Genomic DNA, 13,944 nt, shown 5'->3' with positions numbered 1-13,944 from the left:
GGAAAATTCTAATTGTGACCATTCTTGTGTGTTAATCTCAGTGTATTAACATTTTCTGAATGATCTAATCTAATAATCTGAAAAATGAGAAGCACCAGCCTAAACTAGAGCAGTGACTTTCAATTGGGGATAATTTTGCCTTGGTGGGGGTAGAGGTGGGGTGGGACATTTGCTAATGTATAGAGATATTTTTGTTTATCACCACTGGGAGGGGGTGCTACTGGCATCCAGTGGATAAAGACTATGGATGCTGCTAGGTGAGAGTTCCCCAACAGTCCATAAGCAAAGACAGTCCATGAGATAAAGGGTCAGTTCAGACCTCAGCTATCCCCAGAGGCACTGACATCAGGGTAAAACTGTTCGAGTCAAGAAAGATTCTTTCTATCCCTGTCTTTCACAGTCCTGGAGGGATCCCCAGAGTTGAAAAACCAGGGAGAAAGTAGAACAAGGCCAGGGGTAAGGATGGCAGGAGTAGTAGGGAGGGAATAGCAGAGAATTTTTTAACTGTATGAGTCTGGAATTTTTGACATTTGTACTAGACAGGATTTTTTAATACCAGAAAAAAAAAGACTATTTGTTCAGTACTAGAAAACGACTGGAGGACTTTTTAATTACTTGAGAAATGCTAAAGGCTTTATATAAGATTTTGTCCTGGGAGGAGAGAGGGATCCTCAGAGATTCCCAGAGGTGATAATGAGAAAGAATAAAACCATTTTCTGCTTGTCTCTTACAAAATCCAGCTTGTTAATCAAATTAGGAATAACAGTTTAAATTGGTTTCTGTCACTTATAACCAAAACCAGAAAGCCTCAGTTTAAATCAGGGTTTCTCAACAGTGGTGCTAAAGATGTTTTGGACTCTCCTGACATGTTAATGCAAAGGAATGTGATTAAATCTTTCTTCCTCCAGTCTTTCTCAGGGATATTGCCAAATATCTGCTATGGGGCAAATATTCACCATCTCTAGTGGAGAAACAACAAATACTTGAGTTCTTCAATGGTAGGCTTTGAGAATATTGTAAATAAGATAGAATTACTCACTGCTCTTACTGAGCTTACAGTTCAGAAGAGATAGGCAAAAAATTAAGTACGCATAAAAATCTTAAAATAATTAAAATTTGTAATAAATTTTCTAAAGGAAACAAAAATGAGAAATAGTAGGATGAAGAGTGCTACTTTAAACAGAGAATATCTAGATAGTAGTTAGCAGGTGAATAAGGGATAGGAGTTTCGGGTATCTGGTAAAAGTGTATCTGACCAAGGGAACAGCATTTGCTAAGGCTTATTCTGTCTTGGGTACATGAACATCAAACTGTATGTTTTTGCATTGCTATTTTTTACTTGCCATTACTCATTTGCAAAAATGAGAAGGTATTTGTTTTGATATGACCATTCAATTGTCCTCCTCCGTATCTTATCCCTACTTCTTTTCTTCCTTCTTTTTTTTCTGCCTCTGCATTAAGAGAGCCTTCAATACCTGGCCTGATGCATGATTCCTAAGCCAACAATTCACATCGTATTCAATACAAATGGCATCTGTAGAGTTCTATTCCAGCATCAGTATGATTCAGTTGGCTGTCTACCTAAGCCATGAAATGAATAGTTTCTCTTCTCTGTTAGAGGAATTGACAGATTGATTTCCTAATGATAACAATCTTCCTTATAGCCTATCTAGATATTATTTGAAGGAAAGTAAGGAATTACAGATTCTGGATTAAGGGATAAAAGGATAAATGCAAATGCATCAGGGTGGGCATGGAGGGTGGGAATCCATGGAAGTTAAAAGTGAGATATATACTACATTGTCAGGGTGCATTTGCTTCATGAAGACTGGTCCACAGCAAGGACTTGACCTGGTGTCCACCTGGGAGGCACTTGCCTGCTTTCATCTTGGCATGACCACACCTGCCTTGAGCAGTCACATCGTTTGTCTTCTTTGTGCCCTAGAACATCTGAAGAAAAGATAAGCCCTAAAAGACCTTGATTACCAAGCAGGCTGGTGGGAGGACTTTGAGGTTGGACTAAATTCTTGAACACAGCAATAACAGAACACGTCTGATATGTTTTCAATCCAGTGCAGGAATTTCTGAAGCAATGACTTTTGCCTTTCCATCTATTTGGTTGTCTTATCGATCTGTTGATATATATGTATATGTAAAAGCTCTTTATCAATTATACACATTATAAATATTTTTTCTTAATTGCTGACTTGACTTCTCAATTTTTTATAGTGTCTTTTGATGCAAAGATGAGTTTTTATAGGTGACACATAATTTTTGGCAGCAAAATTACTTAATAATGAAACAGTATCAAACCCTCATTTTCGGAATGCTCTTTTCACTGCACAGGATTCTTTCTTACTGTCTCACTCATTTCTAAAACATCACTTTTACTTTGAGGACATAGGTTAAATTTATACATTAAAAAAGTTTGTAGTTAGCATATTGCTGAGAGCCACTTGTTAACACAGCAAAGGTCAGAAAATTTAAAACACTTGACTTTTTTTTCACATAAACCTATAAAACTCTCCTTTAAGTCAGATAGTACTTTGCCATAAGACATCAGAGAACAAATGATATTCATGATCATTCTCTTATCTCTTTACAGAGTATAAACATTTAAAACATTTAGATATTTGATTTTTAAAATAAAAATTAACCACATTGTCTGACATCCTGTAACATGAAAACTGCAATATTTTGAAATATGCTGAAAATAAAGAGAGGAGTGGTGCACCCTTCAAATTGTGAAACTTCCATTTTTGCTCAGTGAACCTAGGTTAGGTAACCATTTGTGGTGCAAACTGAGGTCTTGGTGTCAATTCCTACATGGAATGTTGGCAAAGGTTCATTTCTTCCATTCTTACCATAAATTAGAAATAGAAGTTCCTGCATTTTCTACTTGTTTCTTTTCTTTTCTTTTTAAAAAATCACCTTTATGGGTAAGAAATTGGTTATCACAATATTTATCAAATACAGGAGGCTTAAAAGTACCAATCGATACATGTTTTTAGTAAACAAAGGAACCTATTTGTTTCTGATGGAGAGTGAGCCTCTTGCATAACTTTTGGCCACATACTCCCATTTTGGAGACCAAAAAGAGGTAATCAAACAGATTGAAACTGGCAATTTTAACAATAATTTTTATTAATTTAACTGTTTTTACTTTTTGCATATCGATCATTTGAATGAATTTTAACAATTACATAAATTAGAAGGCAGGTCTCTTCCAATGCTCTAGGCACCAAGCAGATACTAAGGTTTCAATAAATATTTGATTTGATATTCTTGATTTTGGCCTAGGGGAAAATGCGAGAGATGAAGTTCTACTTTACAAATGTGGAAAAGGAAATACAATTACTTTCAGAGAATCTAGGTCCTAAGAAGTTGGGAGAAGAAAGAGGAGAGGAGGGAAAGCAGTGTTGAATTGAGTTGTCTAATATTTCTCTGTACAAGGTCAGTAACCTGAGGCTCTTCAGTCGCCACAGGTAATACAGATTCTGTTATGCATCGCGTCAAGACCTGCCAATCGTCGTAATGTGACAGTAGAAGAGGGGGGTAACACGTGTAAAAAAGAAAAGTGCTCAAAGCCTGAAAGTGCTCTGCAGGTACGCGGTCCCTGTATCACTAACAAATTCGGAGGTGAGGGCAAGCCTGGGTCTCCTTACCTGGGCTGGGACTCCGCGGCCACACCCCAGCTGCGGGGCGGGCTCGTCTCACAGCCCCGCCCCTCCCCGCCCTCCCGCGACGCCCGAGACGCCTGGGGCGGCCGCGGAAACACCGGAAGGGGCCGCAGCTGCTGCGGGAAGTGGCGGGTGCGGGAGGCGGGGACCCCGCAGGCTGCGGTGCTGAGCCGTTTTCCGGCCGTCCAGACGCGACTCCGCCCCTCTCCGAGGCCAGGAGAGGAAAAGACGAGCCTGTGGAGGTGCGGCCGTAAGCCACTGATGGCCGCGCTGGCGGGGCCCGTGGGGAAGGCCGTGGAGGTGAGCGCGTCGCTGCTGGGAGGGGCGCGGGGCCGAAGGGCGTCTCGCCTGCCGCTCGGAGCTGGTCTCGGTTCTTGCTCCCGCGCGCTGGGAGCTGCAGCCGCTGCGTCGGCCTCTTTTTCTAGTATGGGATGGGAGTGGGCGCGCGGGCTAGAAGGCCTCAGTGCTCAGCATTGCAGGGATGATTTCGTGGCCGCCTCGGCAGGGGTCGGCGGAGGTCGCGAGTCAATCGTAGATAAAGGTCCCCAGGGGCCGCTCCATTGGGAAGCGGGAGGCAAGGGTGGTGAAGCGAGTCTCCGAGAGAGGCTTCACTCCTTTTCTGGAGGTCTCCCCGTTCCTGCTTTCCGGCCCCTCACGGTGGGCGCAGAGAAAACCCCGCAGCTCGCTGGCTCCTGGGTCCTGGTTTCGCTTTGCGGCGTAGTCGGGGTGCTGGTACCCATTCGTGCCGCCCCGAGGCCCCGTTAGTTTTGTTATGAACGGGAAAACCTGGGCGTCATCGTCCCTGGAATTTTTCTTCGACCAATGTTTGATCCCATACTGTTTCAGACGTTACCTCTTATGGTCTGTCCATCTGCAGCTTTTGTTTGGGTTAAATTTTCAGAGTGTTGTGTCCCAAACCTTCACTCTTAACATATTTACCAACTACAAAACGCTCTAGATTTGAATATTTACAGGGTGCAAGTTGAGCTGTTGGATGACATTCTTCTGGGTATTTTGCATTCCACTTAACTATGTTTAGGGTTTACATTCCCATATAATTAGTATTAGGCTGGAAAATTGGTCCAGAAGGGAAAATTCTGGCAGGAGTATAGGCTTGAAACTGAAGATGAATTTTACCACAAAGATCTCTAGACTTCTTGCTTAATAGATATATAGAATTATAGAACTTTTTAGTTTTAATTATTATTTTCTTTTAAGAAAAACCTGTTTCAAAAAATAATAAGGTTGTCCTAGTTACATTTCTGGTTGAGACAGTTGTATTATCTGCAAAGTTATGACCAAATCAGATAATAGGCTATTGACTTTGAACCTGTACAAACAAATATTGTTGGCGAGCCTGAACAGTACAAAAATTGTTAGTGAATTCATACTATTAATATAAATAAGGGGAAAAGTAGGAATCTTATTTAAAGACAATGCTAATTTTAAGAAAAATTGTAAGTTACACTATGCCAGGGTCTTTATATTATGTCATTTACTTTTGTAGGATTAAAATAAAAAGGACAGTACAAAAACATATTCCAGGGATAAAATATTTGACTTACTGCCGTTTGCAAGAGAGATAGTCTATGTAAGATTGCTTCTTAGTTTTGATTTGGTTTATAGCCAACTTTCACTTTTTTGTCTTTAGCGAACTCTTTATAGCCTACCAATAAGTAAATAACATGTGAAAATTAATGGTATTAGATCGTAGTAAATAGTTTCTTTTAAATATTTGAAATTTTGAGTTGAGATAATTCTTACATTTATTTATTGCCGTTAGAATTTTTATTGACCTTTCACATTGAGTCTTACTTGATCTTCATGCCAATCCTCTGAGTTAGGAATGCCAATAAGTAAAGTCTTTTCCCATGACAAAAGCATTTTGAGATTGTGTAAAAGATCAGAATTTTCTTAAAGCCTGAAATAATCTTGCCGAAGTAACCTTTGATATAAATTGGAATTTAGATAGATATTGGAGCACTGTGAACTATGACATATGACAGTCTGTGCACTCTGCAAGAAATTGAAGTATATAAATGGTGAAAGATTTTTGGTGAGGAATATGAAATATAGTCATTTCTAAAAAAGAAAGTACTAAGTAACAGCTTTTTTTAAGTGTTTTTAAACTTTTTTTTTTAAGTCTGCATGTGTTTGCAGGAGCATTTTGATAAATGGGATCGTTCCAAAGAGTCCAAGATGTGTACAATGATTGAATTGTCTATAAAAAGGAGTATGAATTTTGTACAATATAGTGTATGTATTAAGAAAACTAATATTTAAGAAACAATGCATATATCAAAATAAATGTCCCTTTAAAAAGTTACTTTAGAAGGCTAAAGAGGTATATATCCTTGTAAGTCTACCAGCCCTTTGGAAAATAAAGAGAATGAAAACACGATTTCTGCCCTCAAAGAACTTATAGTCAAGCTTGCAGTCAAGTAGGGGAGGTTTTTTTGTTTGTTTGTTTGTTTTTGAACACAACTATAATAAGTGCCTTATAAGTACTATACATCAGGAATTTGGAGGAGGGAGACATTATTTGTGATTGGGTCTTGGTAGAGATGGTATTTGAGTTGAGTGAGCCATGAAAAGTTTTTAGCAGGCAAATATTGTAGGGCATTTCTAAAACGAACAGGTTAGGTTCCTGGGAAGTTACATCTGAGAAAAGATCAGTAGAATATTTTGATAATGTTATGGTTTGTATAAGTTAGTAATAGGAAATGAAAAAGGCAAATGATGAAAGACTTCATTGAAGGTATTTGATCAGCAGAGATATATGATCAACATGAATGCAGAATGAGCTGCATGCTGTTGAAGAGTTGATAAAGTTGAGTGTAGATGATCAGTCTCAAGAGGGAGATAGTAAGGTGGAGATTTGAACAGTGCTGCCACCCCCACTAAATTTATAGTGTTTGGCTCATACTTGATTGTAAGCCTTTGTTAAATTAGTCTCCGTATTCCCAGGGTCTAGCACAGTCCTAAAGTATGGTATGTAATAATGGTGAAAATATGAAACTGAACGTGACATAAAGTAAGACCATTTTCTGTAGTTTTTAACAATTTATAAAATCCTGAAACAGGAATTTCTAATATTTTTAGTAGAAGCATTATTTAGATGAATAAATTTTTATTTTTAAATAATCACCAGTATTCTAGTAAACAAAAAAAATTGAGAAAAATTCTTAGAGTGGTTCTCATTTGAATATTGTGGTTGCACTTGCTTTTCCATGTTTTTACATGGTCTGCATAAATAGTTTTAAAGACTTTCCCAGTAATGCTGATGTACTTTTATTTAATCACCCCTTCATCTTACTCAAAAGTGATTTAGGGTGAAAATTACCATCAGTTGGTTTGAGCCACTATTACAACTCTGCCATATTAATTTACTCTTGTTCTCCCTTTCTCTTCCTCCCTCTCAGTTTCCTTTTTCTCCTTCTCTTCTCCTCTTCTCTAAGTGTTTGTCATAATTATTTCAACCAGTTAAGGCTACAGTTGACTACTTTGTCATTATTGGATTTTTTTTCTTTATTGGAAATGCTAATTAATGTTCACAAATCTCAAAGGAGTTTATTTAGAGTGAGGTTGCCAGATTGGAGTTAGTATTTTGGATCATTTATTGTGGCAGTGTTAAAAATAGATTCTAGAACAGATAGATTGCCAATAGAGAAATCAGGAGATTATATAGTTCTCTTAATAGATTTAGTAAGGCATTCTCACTAATTAGATTGTTCAGTGTCAAAGAGACATCTTTCTAGGGAGAGGGAAATTAGAAAATTACTACTAAATTTTTTTGTGTGTTATGATTTGAATGAAAATTAAGAATGATTAGGGGAGGATTTAAAGAACTGTGAGATCTGCATGAAGGTTTAAGGGAGTTTGTGTTTATCAGAATATTTAAAGAACAAGAAACAGTTATTTAAGTACTCATCAGTAGATTTCATAGGTTAAAATTCCTCATGAATATGTATTATGGATTGATTTAAAAATGAAATTAACTTTTCTTCTTGTTATTGTGCCCTTTTCCACTGATACTTCATCAGTTTTTTTGGCTTGCTATTTGGGGTAGCAGTTTTCTTCTACAGTAAATATGGAAAAATTAGCCATAAGCTTATTATAGTACTGCATTTTTGCAATTAAAATAATTCTAAAGCCTAATATTTAAAATGGTACGCTCAGGCTAGGCAGATTAGTTGTAGTGGTGGAACAGTAGTGGTTGAAACTACTGATAGACAAATCAATTTTTTTTTTTTTTCTGTAATCAGAGAATCTTAAAATTGACTTTTTAGTGCAAAATGCTTTCCTTTGAAACACCGCCTGTGACTGTTGGTCATCCAATCTGTGTGTGTAAGAGTGAGGGGGAACATCCTACTTTCAAAAGTTCAACCTTCCATTTTTGGATAGCTCTTAATCGTTGAAAATCTTCACCGTTGATTGGATTTGCTATTTTTAACTTTTTCAAAAAAGTTACATAAAAAGAAAAGATCCCTCTTACTTTAATTAGTATGTCCAAATAATAGGAACACATTTGTCAAGTACTCTAATTTTTGCCTTTTGCTGTCTAAGCATCCATACTTTCAATTATTCCTCTTAATAGTTAACATTTATATATAATATATAATCCCCCCAAAACTCCGTGAGGTAGATATTTGTAATTATCTCAGTTTTATAGATGAGGGAATTAGGACTCAGAGAAGTAACTTAAACCTAGTCACAAACTGAGCACATAGTGGAGCTTGGACTTGAACCCAAGTATCCTTGCTTGAGAAACTTTGCTTTTGGCCACAGTGTTGTCCTCTATAGCTTTCAAATTATTTTAAGGCCTTTTATGGAAGGCATTCTTATTCTGTGGCTTTGATATTCTTTATAAATAAAATATTTCAGATAATCTACTTAGTTTATGAGTATAGTAAGACTGGCTACTTGTTTTTTATTCTGAAATGTGTTCTATTGAAAAATTGACTAAGAATTGCACTATTACATATATCTCCTAGTATCTAGACTGTCAAAACCTGAAACACTTTTTTTGGCCTCACTTTAGACAGTAGATTCTTTGAATCCCAATATAGAATATTACATCCATCCTTGTTAATTTTAGCTCATTTTTCTAGTTTATTTTTTCTTTAAAAACTTATTTTTTATGATTTTATAATTAGATTTCATTGGCTTGCCTTCTGTGTCTTTATCAAGATTTTTGTTAAAAATATTGAATACTTGTAAGTACAGACCTCCTTCTGAATTGTATCACTATTAAATTAGCTACAATTTCTCCTGGCAATTTTTTCTCTCATTTGTATGGATCTGACTCTATAAATACCTTTATTTTTTGGAATAGACTGTCCAGTGGAATGCAGGCAGTTTCTCAATATTAAAAGGTTCTCATTAGGTTACCAACTATATCCTGATGTGTAACAAATATTAATAACAGGTCCCTGTGCTTTTCCAATATTAAAATTTGAATATCTGCTCCTCTGTTATTAGGATAGCAGGGTTAGACTTTCGAGTGTGAAACTTGGAGATTGTGTTGCTAAGCTATTCCTTCCCTCTCTTAAAAGTAATATCTTCAGAAGCAATTTCAAATTTGCAGATGGACACTTGAGCCCCTCAAACGTGTGTGCATCATAGAGCATGAATGCAATAATTTCATTCTGGAAATTTTTTCAGTGTCTATTATTACCATCATTATGGCTGAGAAAATTAAAGCAGTCCTGTTAAGGTAGATAGAGGAAAAAATTGCCAGATAAAAGATTACAAAGGTAAAGACAAATTGAGGTCAAATTATATAACACCTTACCTTTCATGCAATGCTTGAATTTTTTTGTGTGTTCCTTAGTGATTCCCAACCTGTGAACGACAAATATTTAGAGGAGTGAGTTTTGTAGAATCTACATTTGTAGACTGAACAAATAGCATTTTCACATATGCTGACCATCTTTTCCAATGTCTAGTACCTATCTCCCCTGAAGATACTATCAGACCAGAATGAAAGCATGCATGCCTTCTTTTGGTGTACACTCTGAGAAGAAATTGAAGTAGCTAAGAAACCTTGATGTCTTACCCTCCTGTATCTGAATACCTTACTCTCAATAAGTCTTTTATCAAAAGAAGGAATAAAAGAATGATTTTGTTAACCAGAGAGAATTAACTGAGTAAAACCAGGTAACTAGAATATTAAGGGCCTTATATTTTGAGTGTTGCATTTAATTGTAGGGAATACTGGTACAAATTGTTAGCTTTTGTTTGCACAGATTCTCATTAAAATGTTGTTTTAGTCACCAGAAAATTAATAGCAGAACAAAGAGATCTTACTTTAATCTTTCTCTAGTTCCCATTTCTTTACTCTGAGGCAACATGCAGAGTATAACCTTCAAGACTATATTTTTATGCTTCTACCATGGATGCAAGGATCATTAGTATTAAATTTGTTAATAGCTTATATCAACAAATGAAGCAGAGAATATAGTAAGCTGCTGAGAAGGCATTTGATAAAGTTTATCAAGACCATTTCTAATTAAAAAAACTAAGTAAATTAAGAATAGAAGGAAATTATAGCAAATGTCGTAAGTGGCAAAACCATTAAAATAAGGATCCCAGTATGGATGATCATGATCACTTTTATATTTAAAGTTGCGTTAGAGGTTCTAGTAAATGCATTAAAACAAAATTAAGTTATTGTTATTAATATTGGAAAATGAGAAGTAAGACTGTTTGCCAGTGTACTCAGAATAGCAACGGAGACTGAAAAGGAATAGCGAAAGAAAAATTTCTTACAGTTATCAAAATATTCGATATAGCCCTTGTGATCAGATTAATATGGTATTGGCATAGACAGATGAGCAGAGCAAAGTAGAGAATTCAGAAACATGTGCAAATTTAATAAAGGGTAAAGATAGTATTACAGTTCAGTGGCAAATGGGTTGATTATGTAATAAGTGGTGCTGGTACAACTGTCTGCCCATCTGGAAGAAAAACTGGGTTCCTGTCAAACTCCAGATGGATTAAAGCCTTGTAAAAAAGATTTAAGGTTCTTCTACAGCTTTAGCTGTGTAAAATATGAGAAACTCAGAAGCTATTATAAAATAAAAGACGTTTGATTTTATAAAAGTTAAAAGAAAAACCTTTAATGATAGACGATACCATAAGAAAGTTAATAACAGTATTGGCATTGACATGGACATGTAGATGAATGGTATAGTGTAGAGAGCCTAGCGATGATCCCTGCATATATGGTCAAATGTTTTTTTGACAAGAGTGCCAAGACCATTCAATGGGGGAAAATAGTCTTATCAACAAAAGGTATTGGGCAAACTATATCCACACGCAAAAGTATGAAGGTGGACCCTTATCTTACACCACATGCAGAAATTGACGCAAATGGATCAAAAGCCTAACCATAAGAACTAAAACTCTTAGAAGAAAATACAGGGAGAAAACTTTGTAATATTGGAATTGGTAGTGATTTCTTGGCCATGACCCAAAAGCACAGGCAACAAAAGTAAATAGATAAGTTGGACTGCATCAGATTTCTCTGCATGAAAGGACATAATCAACATAGTGAAAAGGCAACCTATGGAATGGGAGAAAATATTTGCAAATCATGTGTGAGATAAGGAGTTAAATGTACGGAAAATAAAGGACTCCTCCGAATCAACAACAAAAAGCAAATAGCCTGATTAAAAAAGAAAAGAGAAAGGACTTAAATAGACATTTCTTTAAAGAAGATATATAAATAAATGGCTAACAAGCACATGAAGAGATGCTTAATATTTCTAATTAGAGAAAAGAAAATCAAAACCACACTGAGATACCAACTTATATCAATTAGGATGGCGCCTATCAGAAAAGAACACAAAAATAAGTGTTAGTGAGGATGTTAAGAAATTGGAATTCTTATGTATTGAAGTGGGAATCTAAAATTGTGGAGCCGTTATGGCTGGTAGTGTATGTGTATATAGTATGGCGATTCCTCAAGAAATTAAAAATGGAGTTACCATATGATTCAGCAGTATCATTTCTAGGTATAAACCCAAAGAATTGAAAGCCAGGACCTGAGGAGATAGTTGTACAGCCATGTTCATAGTAGCCTTATTCATAATAGCCAAATGTAAAAGCAGCCTAAGTGTCCTGTGATGGATAAATGAATAAACTAATTGTGGTATATACATACAATTGAATGCTATTTCAACTAGGAAAAGGAAGGAAGTTCTGACATGCTACAATGAATGACCCTTGAGGACATTATGCTAAGTAAAACAAGCCAGTCACAAAAGGACTTACTGTATGTAATTCCACTTAAGAGGTACCAAGACTAGTAAAATTCATGGAGACAGAAAGTAGGATGCTGGTTGCTAGAGGGTAGTGGGAGGAAGAATGGAGAGTTGCTGTTAGAGCTTTAATTTTACAAGATGAAAAGAGTTCTGGAGATTGGTTACACAACAGTGTGAATATACTTAATGCTACTGGACTGTACACTTAAAATTGGTTAAGATGATAAATTCATGTTATATATTTTACCAAAATTAAAAATTAAATACTTAATAAATAGTAAATTTCCAAAAAAAAAAAGTATTTGCAATTTAGAAGGCAGGATTAATTTTATAAGAAGAGCTATCAACCTCATTAGTAAAAGGGACAAAATATTTAAAGAGGCAGTTAATGAAAGAGCAAATCTAGGAGGCCATCGAATTCATGAAAAGATACTCAAACTCACTGATTGTCAACTAATGTAAGTTAAAGTACTAGTGAAATATAGCAATATATCCATCAAATGACAAAAGTAAAAAACAGTGCCTATTGCTAGTAGAGAAAATGGTGTTGCTGTGCAGAAAATGGTATTCCCTTATATTATTAATGGAAATGAAAGTTGTTGAGTATTTTTGGAACGTAATCTTGCAAAATCTATTCTTACAAAATGGCCCATATAAGGTTATATTTACAGGGATGTTTTTCATGACAGATTATGGAAACAAAGTGAATGTTTATCAACAGAAGAATTGATTGAATAATTTATGCACTGCATGCATCATGATATTTGTGTATCCATGAAAAAGTTGACATAGAGAGATTCAAAGTATTATTGACCACAAAAAGGCCACATATATCTCTGTATTTATATATAATTATATAAGCATGGAAAAATATTAAAGCATACATACAGGTTTTATAGTGCATATATGCTGCTGTTCCTTCAGGTTTTGTATGTCTAAAGAAGTCTTTATTTTGCCTTCATCTTTTAAGTATTTTTTTATTTTTCAGTTATAGTTGGCACACAATATTATATTAGTTTCAGGTATACAACATAGTGATTAGACATCTATATAACTCACAAAGGATCACCCCAATAAATCTAGTGCCCCTTTTGACACTGTAGTTATTACAATATTATTGACTCTATTCCATATGCTATACTTTCCATCTCCATGACTATTTTCTAACTACCAATTTTATTTCTTAATCCTTTCCCCCTTTTTCTCTAACCCCCAACCCTCTTTCCATCTGGTAACCATCAAAATGTTCTCTGTACCTATGAGGTCGTTTGTTTGTTTTTTTTTTGTTCATTAGATTCCACATGTATGTGAAATCATATGACATTTGTCTTTATCTGACTTATTCCACTCAGCACAGTACCCTCTAGGTCCATCCTGAAAGATCCCTTTACTTTCCATTTGTGTGTCTTTTAATCTAAAGTGAATTGTAGGCAGCCTCTAAGTGTCTTGTTTTCTTATCCATTCAGCCACTCTATCTTTTGACTGGAGCTTTTTTTTTTTTTTTTTCATTTGAACTACTTGTTGATAGATAAGTAGTTATTGCCGTTCTTTATTCATTTTTAAAATTTATTTTAATTAGTTTCACGTTACAGTACATTGGTTAGACATCTCTATATAGTTTGTAAAACGGTTCCCCCCAGTTTCTCCCTCCCTCCCCTGACCCTCCACCTAGCCAACGTATTAATGCTAACTGCATTCCCTATGCTATGCTCCCCATCCCCGTGACCATCTATCAGCCACTGATTTGTACTTTTTAACCCTTCACCTCTTTCTCCCAGCCCCCCAACCTCCCTCCCCTCTCTCTGTCACCAAATTGTCCACTATATTCGTGAGTCTGATTTTGATTAGTTTGTTCTTTTTATTCCTTAGATTCCACATATAAGTGAAATCATATAGTGTTTATCTTTCTCTGTCTGACTTAAATACCTTCTAGGTCCATCAGAGCAATATCTTTTTCCATTCTCTTCCTTTTAGTCTTTTAACCTGAAGTGAGTCTC

The 13,944-nt window shown here is 35.8% G+C and overlaps 1 protein-coding gene across 2 annotated transcripts in view; it reads left to right on the top strand.

Moving 5' to 3' along the window:
• The first annotated feature begins 3,782 nt into the window (after positions 1-3,782).
• The window catches only part of USP33 (ubiquitin specific peptidase 33), a 44,526-nt gene continuing 34,364 nt past the window's right edge, over positions 3,783-13,944 (top strand). For both annotated transcript variants that reach the window (XM_006919343.3, XM_006919342.3), the window contains exon 1: positions 3,783-3,980. In XM_006919343.3, coding sequence (XP_006919405.1) covers positions 3,942-3,980 — 39 coding nt within the window. In that variant the 5' untranslated portion in view covers positions 3,783-3,941. The remainder of the gene's footprint in view (positions 3,981-13,944) is intronic.

The sequence above is a fragment of the Pteropus alecto genome, unplaced genomic scaffold (genome assembly GCF_000325575.1).
Source record: "Pteropus alecto unplaced genomic scaffold, ASM32557v1 scaffold25, whole genome shotgun sequence".
Lineage (NCBI taxonomy): Eukaryota > Metazoa > Chordata > Mammalia > Chiroptera > Pteropodidae > Pteropus > Pteropus alecto.
The sequence above is the reverse complement of the archived record's forward strand: the minus strand, read 5'-3'. Positions and strand labels throughout refer to the sequence as shown.